The sequence below is a fragment of the Herpailurus yagouaroundi genome, unplaced genomic scaffold (assembly GCF_014898765.1).
Source record: "Herpailurus yagouaroundi ecotype Mexico unplaced genomic scaffold, PumYag 187, whole genome shotgun sequence".
Lineage (NCBI taxonomy): Eukaryota > Metazoa > Chordata > Mammalia > Carnivora > Felidae > Herpailurus > Herpailurus yagouaroundi.
The window spans coordinates 8,474,429-8,492,367 of NW_024412418.1; the positions used below are offsets into that span (position 1 = coordinate 8,474,429).

At 54.5% G+C, this 17,939-nt stretch overlaps 1 protein-coding gene across 1 annotated transcript in view; it reads left to right on the forward strand.

Annotated features, from left to right (window-relative positions):
* The window catches only part of SYT13 (synaptotagmin 13), a 41,898-nt gene extending 24,250 nt beyond the window's left edge, over positions 1–17,648 (forward strand). Inside the window, exons 2-6 of the mRNA XM_040495364.1 lie at positions 3,355–3,580; positions 5,727–5,861; positions 7,020–7,321; positions 12,227–12,356; positions 14,008–17,648. Coding sequence (XP_040351298.1) covers positions 3,355–3,580; positions 5,727–5,861; positions 7,020–7,321; positions 12,227–12,356; positions 14,008–14,312 — 1,098 coding nt within the window. The 3' untranslated portion in view covers positions 14,313–17,648. The remainder of the gene's footprint in view (positions 1–3,354; positions 3,581–5,726; positions 5,862–7,019; positions 7,322–12,226; positions 12,357–14,007) is intronic.
* The last annotated feature ends 291 nt before the right edge of the window (positions 17,649–17,939 follow it).

A 17,939-nucleotide genomic window follows, 5' to 3' on the forward strand; every position in this document is an offset into this window, starting at 1 on the left:
CCTGTCCAGCAGGGGAGAGGATCTCTTCTACTTCCGTGCCATGCCTGTCTGGGTTCGCTTTCCGGGACAGGTGCCCACCCCTGTGCTAAAAACAGTACCCAGGAGCCCATGGGATCACGTTAAGCAGGTCCCCCTGCCCCAACCCAGAGCTGGGGCCGGGGAGGGATCCCGAAAGCCAGGGCATCTGGAGGAAAGGCAGAATAGAGAGGGAACGGATGTTGGAGGACAACCAGGAACACCCCAACTTTGTGCTCTGGCGATGCATTTTAAGCTCTTGTCACAGGCTCTTGAGCTTATCAAGGGGCTCACAAATTCAGAGCCAGCGAGCAGGAAGGCGCGCCGACCCAGGCTCTGCGGAGGCTTGAAGCAACACGGAGTGAACCTCACTCAGAACTGAGCCCCGTCGTTCTCTCTTTGCGTCCAGCATCCCAGACAAACAGGGACTGTGTTTTTGAGAAGCAGGTGCAGGGCAATGGAAATGACACAAATTTGGAGTCAAAATGTCTGAAGGCTCAGTTATATATCACTTGTCAGTTGTATGACCTTCAACTTGCTCGAGCTTCTGATTCCTCGTGTGATAATATAATAAACGTAATGTTTTTTATTTATTTATTTATTTTGACAGAGAGAGAAGGTGTGTGTGTGCGTGCGTGCGAGCAGGGGAGGGGCAGAGATCGAGGGAGAGAGAGAGAACCCCAAGCGGGCTCCACGCTGTCAGTGCAGAGCCCGACGTGGGGCTCTATCTCACGAACCATGAGATCAAGACCTGAGCCGAAATCAAGGGTCAGACACTTAACGCCCTGAGCCACCCAGGCACCCCGATAGTGTAATAATTGTAACTCGGGCTTGGGTGAAATATCGGAGGTGGGCACCACTTTGTGGAGGATAAAAAGACGTGGAGACATGTCATTCCTGTCTACGTGTGTGTCCGTTGGGGGCCCCGGGCTCCAGTCAGGGGCACAGCCTTCCTCCCCCAGCTCGCTGCCCCGCTTTCTCATCCACCCCTCCTTCAAGGTCTGGCTCACGCCCTGGCCCCTCCCCGAGGCCCTCCCAGACTCCTGCTTGCCCCCTGCACACACCATCCGCTCTCCCCCCAGGGCTGTTCATACAGACTGCCCGATGCCTGCTTCTGTACTGCGGCCCCAAACTGCCAAATATGCCTGCTGTTTACTCTCCGGCGTGTGATTGACTCCCCAGCTCCCCTGTACCTGCAGATAAAGAGCTGTGTCTCTCACCTCTCTGTAGCTCAGAGTGCAGGAGTGGAGCAAGCCTTGAAAATCACGTGTCACTTGAGGTGACACACTCAGAGAGGTGCAATGACCTGCCAAAAGTTGCTCAGCTCCGGTGGCACGGTCAGTATTAGAGGCCAGGTCCCTCGATGCCCGGGGACACCGTCGATGGAGTGAGGGCGCAGAGGGGACCTGAGTGTGCAAATCGCACAGGTCCCTCTGCGGGTGGTTGCTGTGCGTAGCGGTGACAAACGTTTCTGATGAGTGGGTGTTGTGCCAGGCAAAGGCTTGAAGGTGGGAAGGGCGTCGGGAGCCACGGTGGCAGCGGGCTTTGGGGTCAGGCCGATCTAGATGCAAGTGTGCGGCCACCCCGCTGTCTGCTCCTGGGCGGCTGTGTTCCATTTAAGTCAGAAGTGCTTTTCCAGCCTGTGCGAGCCGGGCACACTCAGCAGAGACCGGGACAGTCTCGGTTGCGCTGCAGTCTGCTGGGCGGTGTTTCCGAGAGAGGAAGGAAGTGTTTTATCCCCTCTAAGCCCTTTAGGGACTTGAGAAGAAGAGGAGGTAAAGCAGCAGCAGGCCACCTGCACGGCGGCCGCCTGTGGCCCCTTTGAGCCCCAGTGCATTCCTGGATAATTAAGGTCACCGAGGTCCAGCCTCCCTCGGGGACGGTCGGAGACAGAGGGTCAAGGAGAGCAGAATGTCCGGGATTTATCCCGGGAGCGTGAAACGTAGACTGTGCAAACACTCTAAACACGCACTTGGAAACCACGTGAACTTCTGAGTGCTGTCCCCCCTCCAGGACTCCATCACCCCCACTGCCACCCCTGCCCGACACTCCCCAGTCCCTGGGTCACAGAGCAGCCTTGACCCCTGGCCAGCCCCTCCAGCAGCCACAGAGAAGGGAGAGACAGCAGGGCCAGTGAGGAGGGCAGGAGGCTGCTTGGGGGACTCTATTGTGGGTCTGCACCTGCCCCAATTTGAGGGTTATTTTATGGGCTACCCACCCAGCATTTTGAGTTCTAGGTCTGGCCATCAGTCCCTGACTTCCCGGGGACTAGGCAGACCCCTGATATTGCTGCCTGGTATATGAGTTGGAATCCCTTAGGTAGAAGAGATCTCAGTCCCTAGTGGAGGGAAAGACAGAAGATTCCACTGGTCTGTGTGACGCAGCCCTGCATACTTAAAGCTTCACAAGCAAGCAGGCCTTTGTGTAGAGAAAAAGATGCCCTTTCCTCCAGGTGGACTAAGACCCTACCTCAGGGCACACAGCTGGGCATGTGGTGCACACACTGCATTTCAACCCTCACTTGCCCCTCATCGGGGCTCCTTTGTGCAGTGCACAAACCGTACAACTGAACATGGCAGCCCTAGCCACGGGTTTATATTGCATCCTCCCTGTGAGCAGACGCTGTGCAGGCACCATGGATACAGAAGGAGCAAGATAAGACATAATCTCTGTGCTTATGGAGCTCACACAAGACTGGACACAAACAGGCCAACCTATGAAAAAAAAATAACAATATAGGGGCGAGCTCAAAGCTATAAAGCAAAGAGCAGGATGTGGTGAAAGGGAAGGACAGGCTTGGGGGAGGGACTTAATTTACAGCAGGTGGAGGTGGGGGTGGTGGTTTGGGGGGCGGGGTTGGGGTCCAGAAATCAGACTCAGAAAGAGTTCAGCCCTGTTTGAGAAGCAGGGAGCCCAGTGACGGGAGCCGTACAAAGGGAAGATTCTGGGACAATGTCAGAAAGGTGAGTAGGGCCGGGTTGGGCCAGTGCTTGTAGGTCTCTTGAAGGGGGGGGGGGAGGGGCGGTGAGAGAACAAGAAGCAGGTGGCACAGGTGATGGGCCTGGATAACCCCAGGGGACACAGCAGAAGACCACTGGACAGGGGGAGGAAGGGGGAGGATGAACAGGGCCCAGATGTCATCGCAACCGCAGTGTTGTGGATTCTGCTGTGTTTGAAAGTGACATTGTGGCTGCTTGGGTGGTGCCTCTCGGAGCATAAAGGGACCCCAGCCCTCCCTCTGCCTCCCGTGAAAGGGCGGGTCATGGCTTCTCCTTTCTGTGGGTAGAAAACAGGCGGGAGGTCTTCTCGTGGACTAATCAGAGTGACGTGTGTTTGCAGTTCAATGTTAAAAAGTCCACGGAGCCCGTCCAGCCCCGAGCCCTCCTCAAGTTGCCAGACATCTACGGACCCAGGCCGGCTGTGACAGCCCCGGAGGTCATCAACTATGCGGACTATACCCTGAGGACCACGGAGGAACCTGTTGCACCTGCCAGCCCCCAGGCCCCGAATGACAGCCGCCTCAAGAGGCAGGTCACAGAGGAACTGTTCATCCTTCCTCAGAATGGTAGGGGTCTCCTGCCCCTCGTTCTTCCACGGGCAGTACTCAGGGGGGCTCACGGCGTCTCATGGCCAGCCCCAGCATTTGACGCTGGGCAAGCACGGGGGCACAGGGCCTGGGAATTACAGTCCTTTATTCCTGTGGACCTATTGCTACCCGGCTTCTCTCTGAGGCCTCCAGCTTCCGACTGGGGAGTGGAGAGTCCTTTTCAACTCACGTGGAGGGGCCATGAGTGAAGCGTGGGCTTCCAGAGTCCCAGGGCCAATTCTCTGCCCTTTGACGTACTCCTCGTGGGGCCTTGGTCATGTGGCTAACCTCTCCGGACCTCAGTTTCCTCGTACCTGAAATGGGATTCTGCTGTTGTCTTCCCGGGAGGGCTGTTGCAAAGTGTAAATAAAATAATGCATATAAAGTGCTTAGCCCAGGGCGTGGCAGCAAAGGTGTAACCAAAGCGTGTTGTTATCATTGTTGTTTCTATCCTGCTTCTCATCAGCGTCCACTTCGAGATGCAGCAACCTTTCGCGGTACAGGGCTGTGCTGGGCACTGGGGCAGATACGCGAAGCAAGCACAGCCCCTACCCCAAAGAGCGTGCAGGCTGTCCTAAGGAGGCAAGAAACACATCCAGGAGAACGGATTCTTGTGTGGTCTGGGGTTTTATTTGTGTGGTTGGAGAGGCAGACGGGACAAGGGGAGGCAGCGTAACTGGCTCCGACGTTGACCCCAATTTTTACGCATCTCCTGGCCTGGGTCCAACTGGAGCGCATGCTGGCCGGTGAGCCGGTGCCCCCGCCCCCCACCCAGAACCACAGCGATTAGCCTGGCGTTTCTTCAAGAACGATTTGCAAGGTGCCTGTGGCAGGAACGCATCTGCCCAGCTCTTAGCCCCGCATTTTAAAAAGATGTCAAATAGACCCACTGAGGACCCGACAGCTTAAGATCCGAGGGTGAGGAAGAGCTTGCACGTGGAGCGTTGGGGGTAGTAATCATAATCACAAGAGGGGGTTTCCCAAAGCTCGGGGGGAGCCAGGATTGGATGCTGCCCACCAGGAAGAACAGGGCAGCGTGTCAGAGCCTGGAACTTTAAAGAATTTGGAACACATTAGTTTGTCTTCTCTTTGCCATCGTTCATCATTGTTCCCCACCCCAGAACGCTGGTTCCATAGACATCTATCAGGAGTTGATTCTTCAGCAAATATTGACCAGAGGCAAGGGAGTGCAGGCGACGAGGATGCCAAATTCATCGGACACTGTTCCCGTGATGGCCAACGTGTCCTGCTCCCACCAGTGATGATCCTCAGCCCCCCGGGGAGCTCAGAATTCTGTTTCTGGAAGCAGAATCTATTCTTGCATTGCCAAGCCGTGCCAGCTTTGGTCTGGCTTTGATTTGGTTTTGAATTTGAAGGCTGAGGTAGCCTGAGAGGGGAGAGCTGTGATCATCCCTGTGGCGCCCCTGGGAGCCACCTGAGTCCTGTGTTCAGGACGGTCTCGCTTTACGCATTGCTCACATCGTGGTCAGTCTGTTCCTTACTTACACGCACCAGAGGAATTTTTCCCCACGCGCAGGAACCCCACAACAAGCCATTTTGGAAATTAAATAGGCCTTTAAATTTCTACCCTCTAAAGTTGTTCTGAGAATCAAAACTTTCTCAGTTCCAATTTGCTCGAAGTGGAGTCGGCTACAGCTGCTGGATCCTTTAATTCTCGTATTATGTTTGACTAACGAGAATCTTCCAGATGTTTGACTCCTGTTCCAGTGAGGGGCAGAGTGAGCGATATTTGTGGTTTGGGGGGAACTTCTGAATCATTTAATGCAAGTAACTCTAGGAAGGAGACACTGTTATCGTTCCCATTACAAAGATGAGGAAACTGAGGTTCGAAGAAGTCAAGTAGCTTGTCCAAGGTCACATAACTCTTAAGTGGCAGCTCCTGTGTGACACCAAAGGCCATGTCTTGAGCACTGGGCTGTGACGGTCCCTTAACATGTAATCCCAGGACCGCAGGTGTCACCCTGGGGTGGCCACCATGACTTGGCCTCCGGCTAGAGCGCTTTTGGTTTCCATTCGTGGCATGGGTAGCACATGGGAAAGAGAGGATCTAGAAAAACAAGGACCATAGTGCGGGTGGCAGTGACGGCCTTACCTCTCTGGACAGGTGTGGTAGAGGATGTGTGTGTCATAGAGGCCTGGAACCCGGAGAAGGCCGCCAGTTGGAACCAAGCCCCCAAACTCCACTACCGCTTGGACTATGACCAGCAGAAGGCGGAACTGTTTGTGACTCGCCTGGAAGGTATTACTTGTATTTGACTTTCATGGGCTTCCGTGGGTGCGTCTCCCCTGGAGGAGCTGTATAGGAGGAATGGGAGCACCTGAGGCTGGAGGGAGCATTCAGTGCTGGATTAGCACTCGGTAAAGAACGGACCCTGAAGTGTGTGTGTGGTGGGGGGCGGAATCCACTCCCCTCCCATATAACATTCAAAGTGGAGAATCCTGGTTGGCCTCTTTCTCTTCCAAATGGTGATTCAAACCTCTTTCCTCCAAATGGTGATTCAGGGACCAGGTTCCTTCCATCAGGGGCCCCGTTATCCTCTCAGGCCCCCTTGTCATCTGTATCTAGCAGGTGGAGAGAGAGGAAGAAGAGGGAGGGAGCACAACCACCCCTTAAAAGCCATGACCACACAGAACATGCATCACTCCTGCTCAGCCCCCATTGGCTGTAACCCAGTCACATGGCCACTGAATGCAAAGGAGCATGGGAAATGTGGCTTAGCAGGTGCTCAGCAAAAAGAGGAAACGGGTTTTTGGTGAACAGCTAGCTGTCTCTGCCACAGGTGCCTTTGACATTGAACGGGGCTTTGTGGGGGATAAAGAGGGTGTTCTGAATGGTCAGCAAAATTTCTATAATCCAAGAACTGGTCCAAGGGGTCAGGATGCCCCTGGTTTCTCTGCCCCAACAATTTTGCCATCAGCAAACAGAGCTAAGACTTTGCAAAGGAGTTGGGGCTGACAATGGGCCATTCTGTGGCTCCCTCTCTCTCTGCCCCTCCCCCACTTGCACTCTGCCTCAAAAATAAGATAAACATAAAAAAAAATTTGAAAATTACAGTATCAGAGCATAAAAGCCCTCAGCAGTTTGCGGGCCCCGGCATCTTGGGGAAACCTCAGAGTCATGAGGTGGGAAGGGCTCCGGGAAGCAGCCAGTCACGTCCCTGTTCTCCAGGGGAAGACCAGCGTGTGCTGACATTGGCCACCTCGGAGGCTCTCCCATGGCAGAGTGTCTTACTGAAAGGGGATTCCGCAAAGCCAAGGTGGTCAGCCCTGGGGCTTTTGTACCCCTGAGGTCATGGCCATTCAGCTGGATGCGGCAGCTCAAAGCAGGCCTGTGTTTCTCCTCTACCCTTGTCCTTGAGAAAGTCCCACGTCCGTGTTGCTATCTCCTTGGCTGCAGCTGTGACCAGTGGCCACGATGGAGGCTGTGACTGCTATGTCCAAGGCAGTGTGGCCAATAGGACGGGCACCGCAGAGGCCCAGACGGCCCTGAAGAAGCGGCAGCTGCACACCATGTGGGAGGAAGGCCTGGCGCTCCCCCTGGCTGAGGAGGAGCTCCCCACAGCCACCCTGCTGCTGACCCTGCGGACCTGCGACCGCTTCTCCCGCCACAGCTTGGTCGGGGAGCTCCGCCTGGGCCTGGACGGGGTGTCTGTGCCTCTGGGGGCCGCCCAGTGGGGTGAGCTGAAGACTTCAGTTAAGGTAGGGTGACCTCGCACCAGGAAAGTTGAACCCTGTTAGGGGAGCATGCGGCAGCAGGACTGGGCCAGGGCTCTCGAAACAAGCGTCACGGACCTTCCCCGGGTGTGCGTGTGCGTGTGCGTGTGTGAGAGGACGCTCGGTGTTGTGAACAGGGTGGAGGGCTGGAGCGGACTCAGCCCAGCCTATGGAATTTCTGGAGTCTGGTTTTGCTTCTAGCTTGCCATGTAAGATCCCCCTGCCATCATGGAAAACACATTATGTGTGATTTGGCTCTGATGCTCGGGGGGAGGGGGGAGAGTAAGTGGGGGAGGAGCAGAGGGGGGAGAGAGAGAGAATCCTAAGCAGGCTCCACACCCAGCATGGAGCCTGACATGGGACTCGATCTCATGACCGTGAGATCGTGACCTGAGCTGAAATCAGGAGGCAGATGCTCAACCAACTGAGCCCTCCAGGCGCCCCAGTAATGGCCCCATTTATATTCACGTATATTCCCTGTGTCCCTGCTGTGTGCCAGGCACTGCTGGGGAGATGAGCACCGTGTGGAATCCTTCTACCCAGAACTTACAGGCCAGAGGCATAAACTGGAGCAGACGAGTGACATTGACAAGGACAACGATGATATTGGACATGCATTGAATCCTAAGACATGGAAGAAAGGCCTAACCTAACTCTGATGGAGAGTTCTAGAAGGCCTGGTGCGAAATGGCATTTGTACTGGGATTTGGACGATGGACTGGGCTAGGGACAGCCCCAGAGCCCGGTGCTCTCTGTTGTCACCAGCCCTGGCATGGTTCTCCCCAGCGCTCTGCTGTCAGGGGAGCCAAGGGTGTGAGAGGAAGGTCTGCTGAAAGGCTGCACTGCTCAGAGAGGGGTCTCTTGGAGAGCAAACCATCGATTTGCAGCGAGGGGTCGGAGACATCAGGGCTGTAGGACGGTGTGTGATTATTTAGGCTCTGGGGTCAAGGCCTTATCCAAGGGCTGCCACAGTGGAGCCTAGAGAGAACCTTCTAGAAGACCAGTCTCAACCTGCTGGCCGGTGCCTTCTCGGGGAGACTGGGTGGCCTACAGAGTCCTAAGTATTTACTACCTGACTTTACAGAAGGAGTTTGCTGACTCCCATGCTAGAGTGATAAAATACTAACAAAGTGCATTCATTTGGGGGTACTTATCTATCAGCTGCTGTGCTTGGAACTCTACCCCAGTTCTTTCCCGGAGCAGCCTGGTAAAGGTGACACTGTGACTCATTTACAGACGTGGAGCCTGGGGCTTAGATTAGCTGGGTGACCCTTGCAGGGTCACCCAGCTGGGACATTACAAGCGGGACCTCGGGACCGGGTTGGCCTGGCTGTGAGTCCTGTGCTGTCCCCTCACCACCGTGCCATGTAAATGCCGTCTAAGTGCCCGATGGTGTATGAGGCTCCATCAGCTAGAGCCTTCCCTGACGGACGCCTTCAGTCCCCACCTGCCTCCCTTTTTGCTACAATCTCTTCCTTGCCTTATTTTTCTTTCTTTCCCAGCCTCAGAAAATGGACAAAAATTTGCAGCCACTCTCAGCTGGAACCAGGCTGTTCTGAAGCACAGTCCCTAATTAGCGCGTGGTTTGGGATTTGTGCGGAATCACAGCCCGGGGGGCCTGGGAAGAAGATCGCACACTTTGGTTTATTCGGCTGGTAGAGCAGCTTTCTCTGGAGGTGGAGGGGCTCCCCTAGGGCTTTGGAGACTTTGGTGCCGCCAGGGCCGAGGGAGCCTATCTCTCTGGAAGTCTCAGACCTCCTAGCCTTCCCCCTAGCAGAGCAAGACACGTTCATTCATCCCACAAACACCCTGCCCGGTTTCCAGCCTGTGCCAGGCACAGCGCCAGGAGCTGGGGACACAGCAGAAATTAGGACCAGGCCCTGCCCTCACAGTGCACGCATTCTAATCCTCATCATGCTCAGAGGGGCCACTGTGCCTCAAGGACACTCTCACATCCTCGTGGCTCCCTGGCGACTGCAGCATGCCGTCCGACCTAGGAGCTGGCGCCCCGCGGCAGGTGAGGGTGGCCCTGGCCCCAGCTCGAGGGTGTGGGCTGACGTGAACAAGGCGGGCAGAGCCTTCAGTGGCTGCGTCGCTCCTCTGTGGGCTAGAACGGGTTAACGGAGGGGCCAGCCAGTTCTTGCCGGAAGACATTCAGCCCGAATGTGGCGTGTGCGTCATCAGGGATCATAGAGCAACCCACTCCGAGGGCATCTCGAATGATTTGCTGAGAGCCCAAGAGAAAGATGGGGGGCAGGGTGTGGGTGAAGAAGGTTATTTTTGTCAGCAGGTACTTGGAGCAGCAGAGTTGAGCTGGCAGGTGCTGCTAAAATTGTCTGGCTGGGGTGCAGCCGGCCGGGCTCATCCAGGGCCTTGGCACCCTATACAAAGGTGACGAGCCCTTCATGAGCTGATGGGACCAAGCTCCTCTTGCCTGGTCCAAGGGGAGCAGGATGTTTAAGCCGGATCATCCTGTGGCTACAGCACAGGTCACCCATGGGCCTCCAAGAAGCAGCCTTGAATCGGGAGGCTGTGGTCCACCCTAGTCTGTTGCTGCCCCTCTGGGTGCCCGGACAAGTCCCTGGGCCCGGCTCTTTCGCTGTGGAACAAGAGGTCTGAAGAGCCCTGGCTTAGGACCTGGTCTTCGGTATCAGACCAGACCTCAGTTTTGCTACTTCTCTTACTTTGGCTACATGACCTCAGGTGGGGACGTGCTCTCTGAAGCATCAAGATCTTATGCTTAAAATGGGGACAAGATTCGCCTGGGTGGCTCAGTCGGTTGAGCGTCCGACTTCGGCTCAGGTCACGATCTCGCAGTTCGTGGGTTCGAGCCCCGCGTCGGGCTCTGCGCCGACAGCTCGGAGCCTGGAGCCCGCTTCGGATTCTGTGTCTCCCTCTCTCTCTGCCCCTCCCCCGCTCATGCGCTGTCTCTCTCTGTCTCTCCAAAATGAATAAATGTTAAAAAAAAATTTTTTTTTTAATGGAGACAAGATTGGTATCTCTAGGACTGTTGTCAAGATTCAGTAAGACGTCTCACCCTTCTATCTCACTGTGAGAAATAAGTCCACCGGCCCCATCAGAGGAGGGGCACCGAAACTCAGAGTACAGTGGAGTGAGGCTTTAATCAACGTTCTTGCAAGAGCGGGTGTCTGAGGGACAGGCACACCCGGGGCAGTTACAGCAGACGATTTATCTCCTAGCGTGAAGTCCCGCCCCTGGTTCCTCATTGGCTGAGGACTACAGAGGTTACAGCCTCACTCAGATGACGTCTATGCCCATGTAAGGCAAAAATCAGTCTCATTGGAGCAGATGTACATTCCCTGAGGTGACACAGAGACTCTCAGTCCCTCCTCCCTTTGTTCTTTGGCACACGCTCATCGCAAAGCCCGCGAAAATAAGCCCGAGACACGGAGAGGGGAAGAAGAACCAGGAAGTGAAGTGTCTAAGCGTTTGGGGCTCCACTGTGGGGGGCTGGGGTTCATACATCTTTCCAATAGGTTGTAGACCTACTGTTAACAAGACGGCACAGCTTTCATCTGGCATTGCTGAAAATGAACCCTCTCTCTTACTTCTTGCACTCACAAATAGTTGACAGTGTGTCAACCGTAGGCCGGGTCCTGGGAGCCGCTTTACGGACCTTGCATCCTAGTGGGATAGATAGCGTAATCGCGCCTCGCCCATAATAAGTGTTTAATTAGTCCTCGCTGCGGTTACTCATGTCATTGCCAACGTTCCTGGCAGCTCCCAAATCATTCCGTCGTGTGACTGGTTACTTAGGGCCGGTGGAATCGATGCAGTCACGTCAAAGACATTTTTCCCGGAGGAAAGGGGTGACGGGGGCAGAGGGCCCAGCCAGCCTCCTCCAGCCTCACTCCCAAAGCCCAAACTGTCTCCTCTTCGTCCAGAAACAATATGCCTGCTTCACCATCTCAAAAAGTGGTGGCTGTCCTTCCTGGATGACCGGTGGCGATAACCCCAGCCAACGGTTCCCATTCCACAGATGAGGAAACCGAGGTGTGGGGAGTGAAATGATGGACCGGAGGGCACCCAGCTAGTAAATGGCGCTCAGCCCCGGATGGTCTGGTGCTGAAATCTGTCACGCCACCTTTCGACCGTGGCACGCGTCTGTCTGCCTCCTGTGGGGGCCTTTTTTGGGTCATTTTTGTCCCTCAGTCGATTTGTTGAAATTCCAAACAGATTCTTGTAGGAATTTCAGCGGAGACACTCTGTAGAGCCACAGACGGAGGAAAGGCGTGCTGGCTGTTTGACAGGGGGCGTCAGCACCTCCTGCAAAGCGAGGTTATTGCCGGAGGTCTCTGGTGCCCCTCCTAACGTCGCATGCCCGGCTTTTTTGTTGACACAGTTGGCCGTTCTGTTGACCAGGCAAGGCCCTGCTCCGCATTCGTACATCACATTATTGACTCTCAGCCCTCCAGGGGCTGGAAGGAATTATCTTTTCAAACAGAGTAAGGAATCGCAACTCCCCACTGCCGCAGGAACCTGACGGGTCGATGCAGCGGTTCTCAAACTGTGTCCCCGAGAACCCTAGTGTTCTATAAAGATACCCCAAGAACTTGTGGGGGATGGCGAAGGCTGAGAAGGGGTCCTGACCCTCTGCTCCTGCCACATCCTAAGTGGCATCTCTTTGATGTGTTTTAGAAGTTGGGTTTGAACATATGATAATTTGGAAAATCACAATTTGCGGCAACTGAAAAATTCTTATGGAGGCACACGCGACTTAGAATTCCTCGGTGCCCTCCTCCCTCTGTAAGAAAGCAGCCTCGGTGGGTACATGGTTTCTAGGATGCCTATTGGATACAGGTCCAGTGTGACCCCAGGCTGAGCATTTAGTTGATGGGTTCCCCTCCTGTATCCTCTCTTCTGTTTCAGGAACCATCTGCAGGAACTGGAGAGGTCCTTCTATCCATCAGCTATCTCCCAGCTGCCAACCGCCTCCTGGTCGTGCTCATTAAGGCCAAGAACCTCCACTCCAACCAGCCCAAGGCGCTCCTGGGGAAGGGTGAGTGAGAACACACTCCCTTCTTTAAACTCCTATCCGTTTACTCCTGGGCCGATCCCTCCATCGGGCCCAGGTGTGAGCTGCCTGGAGCTTCCTACCTTCCAGATCCATCCATGAGAGGAACCCGTCTTACCCACGGGTCAGAGGAAGCCAAGGATAGGACCGGAGCCACGGACTGGAGCATCTGGGCTAAGAAGATGCTTAGCTTAGCCCATCACCCACACCCAGCTGGACTCATCTCACCAACTGCTGTCTGGAAGGCTAGGTCCTCCTGTCTCAGCTGGCCGTCACCGTGTGCCCCACGCCCCCCCCCCCCAGCCTCTTCTCTCTTCTCAGTCTTTGTCAACCTGCCACCCCCACACCAGCGGAGTACGGATGCTGGCAGAAGGTGTGTGGGTGCCTGGGCTGAGGCGGCCTGAAGCTTCGGGCATCTGTGCCCCATATACCCAAATAAGCATCTCTTCAACGTTCTGGAAGCCTCAGGTTTTGCTTCTGGATACCCCAGCACAGACCCCGAGTCTGGGGACCGAAACGGGCTCTCTTGTCAGGGCCGGAAACGTAGCAGTATGCGGCTTGGACCCAGAGCCGAGTGCTCATAGCAGGGGATAAATAAATAGATATTTATAGCAGGACACAAACTGAGAATTGCCACCGCATTCATTACCTTTGAGCAAACAATTTGGGGCAAAAGAAATCAGAACTGGTTTCGCTGACAGATTCCTGAGCCAAAGGCCAGAGTTCAGTGCTTCCTCTCCTCCCCTCCAGACAATTCTTTGCCCCCTACTCTTTTTTTATTTGTATTTATTTATTTATTTATTTATTTTTACAGCTCCTGTCAGGACAATCACAGCACAACACTTTGTCTCTCAAATCTATCGGCTGAAATAACAAACTAGCCCCCCGGGGATGATAATTATAGCAATGAATACCGAGTAACAATTATTCTCACATTAGCTTCGGGAACCTTGACAAATGAAAACATCGTCCGGGTCCTGAGCCTTGTGATGTTCCGTGAGAGCTTGTCCAGTGACCTGTGCCGCTGTCTTGGGGGACAGTTCCATCGGTGCAGTGCCCCTGGGGGGGCCAAGGCAGTGTGCCCTCGTCCTCCACGTGAAGCCGGGGCCCTCAAGTGAAATTTATAAAACAACGGAGGAGAAGACCTTCTATCTTCATAATCAGCCAGAATGCTCGCGTGGACAGACCAATGGGGTGAAGCCATGGGGGTGGCTTAATTTTTCTGATCCGAGTTTAAAAATCAAGCTGAGCCATTATCCTGGGCCCGGTTTGACGTGGGACCTGAAGACGCGTGGAAGGGCTCAGGGCAGGTGGTGGTTCTAGCTTGACCCAAGCCTGGGCCACCACACGACCACCCTGGATGTACTATGCTATTGGGTGCTTTCCACACCACAGCCTAAGTTCTGTGGAGGCAGGAACTTCTGCCGTATCCCCCGGTCTAGTGCCACACGGGGGCCATTTAACAACTGAATGAGCGCAAGGCCCGGTGAGAGCGGGGCGTGCCCAGAGGGAGCCTCGATGCACATCTTGAGCCGGAGACCCCGTCTCTCCAGCCCCGAGGGGGAGCCTCATCCTGGGCCCGCTACCCGCCCCCCCCCCCCACCAGCTTACCCTTCTGTCTCTCTCTTTCCCCCAGATGTCTCTGTCAAGGTCACCTTAAAGCACCAGGCTCAGAAGCTGAAGAAGAAGCAGACCAAACGGGCCAAACACAAGATCAACCCCGTGTGGAACGAGATGATCATGTTCGAGCTGCCGGATGGCCTGTTGCAGGCCTCCAGCGTGGAGCTGGAGGTGCTGGGCCAGGACGAGGAGGGGCAGAGCTGTGCGCTTGGCCGCTGCAGCCTGGGCCTGCACGCCTCGGGCTCCGAGCGCAGCCACTGGGAGGAAATGCTCAAAAACCCCCGGAGGCAGATCGCCATGTGGCACCAGCTGCGTCTGTAGCCAGCTGCCTGGCTCCTCCCTTGCCGGGCACAGCCCCGCCCCTCCAGCCCCGCTGTCCTCCGCGACGTCTTCTTTGTGCCCCATCCTCATCCCGACACCCGGGGGACAGATGTGTTTGCAAAGGCCAGGACCCCGCCCCTCTCTTCTTACACTCTCATTTCTAAAACATGAGCGAGGCAGGGCCGGGGGTGGACACGGGACATTTGGGTCCCACTGAGAAATGCGTTTGGCTCCTCTGTGCTGTTGAAGAGACGCCTGTCAGATACAGCCCACGGGCAGGTTTGGCCGGTGGGGTCCGGCCGGATGCAGAGAGAGCTTAAGGTGGGGAATAACGTGCGTGCAGAAGGTGGCTCTTTAAAAAGAGGCGTTGCAAAAATGATGGAGGAAATAAAGTATCCTGGATCAACTCGGAGAATCAGGGATTGTCGGGGTGGGATGAAATTGGCATTAAATCACGCCCCCGACCCGGTCGCGGCAGGAACCCAGCAGTTCTCAAACCTTCGTGTGTAAAGAATCACCAGCACATTCCCCGGGCCCACCCGTCGACATTCCAAGTCGATCTTCCCGGCCGAAACCCAGGCACCTGCATTTTTAACCAGCACCGAGGGGTTTTGATGCCGAGGTTGGAGCACCGCATTTGGAGAAATCCCTTCTACGGCATTCCGGACAGGTTTTTCGCAGTCCTTGTCGGGGCTGCAGTCCCCAGGGGCAGCCAGTTCCAGTGCAGGACATCTCAGCGGGCAGTGTGAAATGTGGGAGGCCTGTCCGTTTCTTTCATTTGACTATTTTAATGCTTAATATTTTCATCTGTGCCCTTCAGATCCTGTTCTGGGGCTGAATTCTGTGCTTTTTGTTCAATAACTCCCCATCGTTTCATCTCAAACTTGGTTCACGTTATACTTGGGGAGATCTTCCGTGACGAGCCTGTTCGTCACGAGGCACTAGTTGTCACATCCACCGACATCACCCAAGTGACCCTCTGAGACAGATGCATCTCTCAGCATGCCAGCCCTTCCAGGAGGACTTCGCGCGCGCGGCCCCGGGCGGGGTGGGGGCACATATTAACTTAGTCTATTATGTTTAGCTCCGTAGATGTGGAGAAGGAAGGTAACTTGAAAGAGGAGAGAGAGTTTTTTGAGAGTGTGCCTCCCTTCCTGAATTTTCAGGGCCTGTCGCTTGAATCAGTAAGTAACCAGCAGCCTGGGTTTCAAATCCCTACCTTCTTATTCCAAATAGCTGTCCACATCGTCAGTTAAAGGATGCGTCTTGCCGAGGGGGTGGGATATTTGCCCGTGAACCAGGATCCCTGGGTTCCGTGGTTGGCCATCTGTAAAACAGGACCAGCAACATGGCAGTTCTGTATCTGTGAATGAGGTGGTAGATGAAATCGTGCTCCGAAGCCGTCGGCATTCTCTGGCCAAAAAAACAAACGCTCAGGCCACCCACAGATCATCTTGACGCTTCAAGACGGCAGCTGACCATGACTGGAAAGCGCCAGAACCATCCCAGGCACTTCCAGAACCATGGATTCTGCATCTGAACTCTGCTACGGGACATCCAAACTCTGGGCTTTCAAATGTCACCCGGTCCTATGACCCACAAGGGACCCCGAGGCGAGATGGGTAAGGGCCGTGCTTCTTTCCCGCCATGCTTGGCCTCTCCCTGAGAATCTGAGCAGGGGCCTTATCACCTTCTGTCACGATCTGCCCGTCCCGTGCAGAAGTAGAAAAGCATCCGAAGAAACAGAAAAAAATATCGAATCCCTGTTTAATTGGAAAGGCTTTCAGAATTGGAGGTCTTGCTCATTAAGGTGGACCACCCCCCTGCCAAGTGCTTTTTAGGCAAAGCATTTGCTAGCGATTTCTTATTAACACGTTGTTGAGGCTCCCCTCATGCCCTGGTCTGCCTGTTGGGGTTGGCATAGCCACAAGGAAACAAAACATTTCCTACGAGAGCTGACCAGTATTCTCTTCTTGGCAACATCCGCTACTCCAATGGACAACACTCTGGATTCTAGACTTAAAATCAGGAAACACGGGTTCTACTTCCTTATAAATCTATGCACCTGCCTCACAGTCGCACTGAAGGATGTTTGAGGTGGGCCGGAGAGGGCCTCGGACGCCAGAAAGATCAACTCTGCCTCCGTTCTTTGTACCTCAAGCGTTGCGCTTTCCAGAATCCAATCCAAAGGCTGCCCCAGTAAGAGTCAGACGCCACCGTAGCACATCGTAGTGTCACCCACCACCTCACGGAGCAGGCCTGCGCAGAACGAGATGGGTTTTTGCGGGAGGTTTTTCACCTGTGTGTTCCGAGGACCCAGAATGAAGCTAGCTCATGGGCCCCCGATGAGTGTCTGTTGCGTGAATTAATGAATGAAGGATGGATAGGGGGTTGGCAGGAAGAGACACTGCGAGTGGCACAAAAGTCCGTCTGTCCTGAGTTCTCAATGGCAAAAGCAGCAGACACCTCAGCCGTCGGCCTGAACATTCACATGTAAGTGCTACCATCACCTAATGACAAATCCCAGCCACCTGTACATGTACCTAGTGACAGAAGAGACTGTAATGGCCGTGCTTTTCCAACAAAATTCCGTCTTGGTGCATTTTCAATCGCCCAGAGGTCCCAGACCGCCACATTGACAGACTTGGTGATCTTTGCCTCCGCGTACCTTGTAGCAGACACACGTGCAACTCACCCCCCCCCCCCCCATTAGAGTAATTGGGCCCGTGTGACTTCAGCCGATCATTTCTGAAAGGAACACCTTGTGCTTGGTCAGGGAGCATTTTCGAAGAAGGGCATGGAGCGAGATGGAAATAAGGCAAGAACCCATCGCAGACCGGCCTGTGGCCCCCAAGGTGACCTGGATGGCGATGGGAGTCCGCCCCCGTTCATCTGTGACTCTGCCTCTTACATCAAATCAGTGTGTATTTGCTGAGTGTCTATTGCTCGAGTCCTTGTGCGTGTCCGTCCATTTCAATTTGAGATATGACTCTGGGTGTGGGTTAAGTGACATAGCGCTCCAAATGACGCTGGATAGAGAGGGTGGGGTTGGAAGAGAGGCTCCCCGGGGGCAGTTCCTTTGGGGTGTAAAGGAGTCCTGGAGGGAGGTAGTCCCAGCCCGAGCCAGATCGAGGCGAGGACCCCCCCAAAGACAGACCTAGTCTTCGTGATTTGTTTCTGCCGCCTGTGTTTGCTGTTGTCAGTGCTAAGCGTGTGTCTGTTTCGCAGTCATGAACTGAAGTACAAAAAGACGCATGAGACGTTGTAGTCATACGTCTGGTGTCACATTGGGGAACACCGACCTTTCAATGGTAAATAAATAATTTCCAACCAGGTCAGGTGCCTGGTGTCTTGTTTCTTTCTTTTCACTTAACATTTTAGACCTATATGCACAAAAAACAATCTGGTAAACACTCATAAGCCGCTGCCGAGTTTTATAAAACTCGACCAAGGTAGTCAAAGTCCTCTCAAGTCCTTCACTCAGGAGACCGCCATGTTTCTCCCCCCAAGCATTTCTTCATCCTTTCGCTACGCGTGTATGTAAACCCTGAGCAGCGTCAGAGTGTGTTTGTGTGTTTTAAACTTTGTTTAAATCGCATCCCGCTATTGCCCCCTGTCCAAATCGTT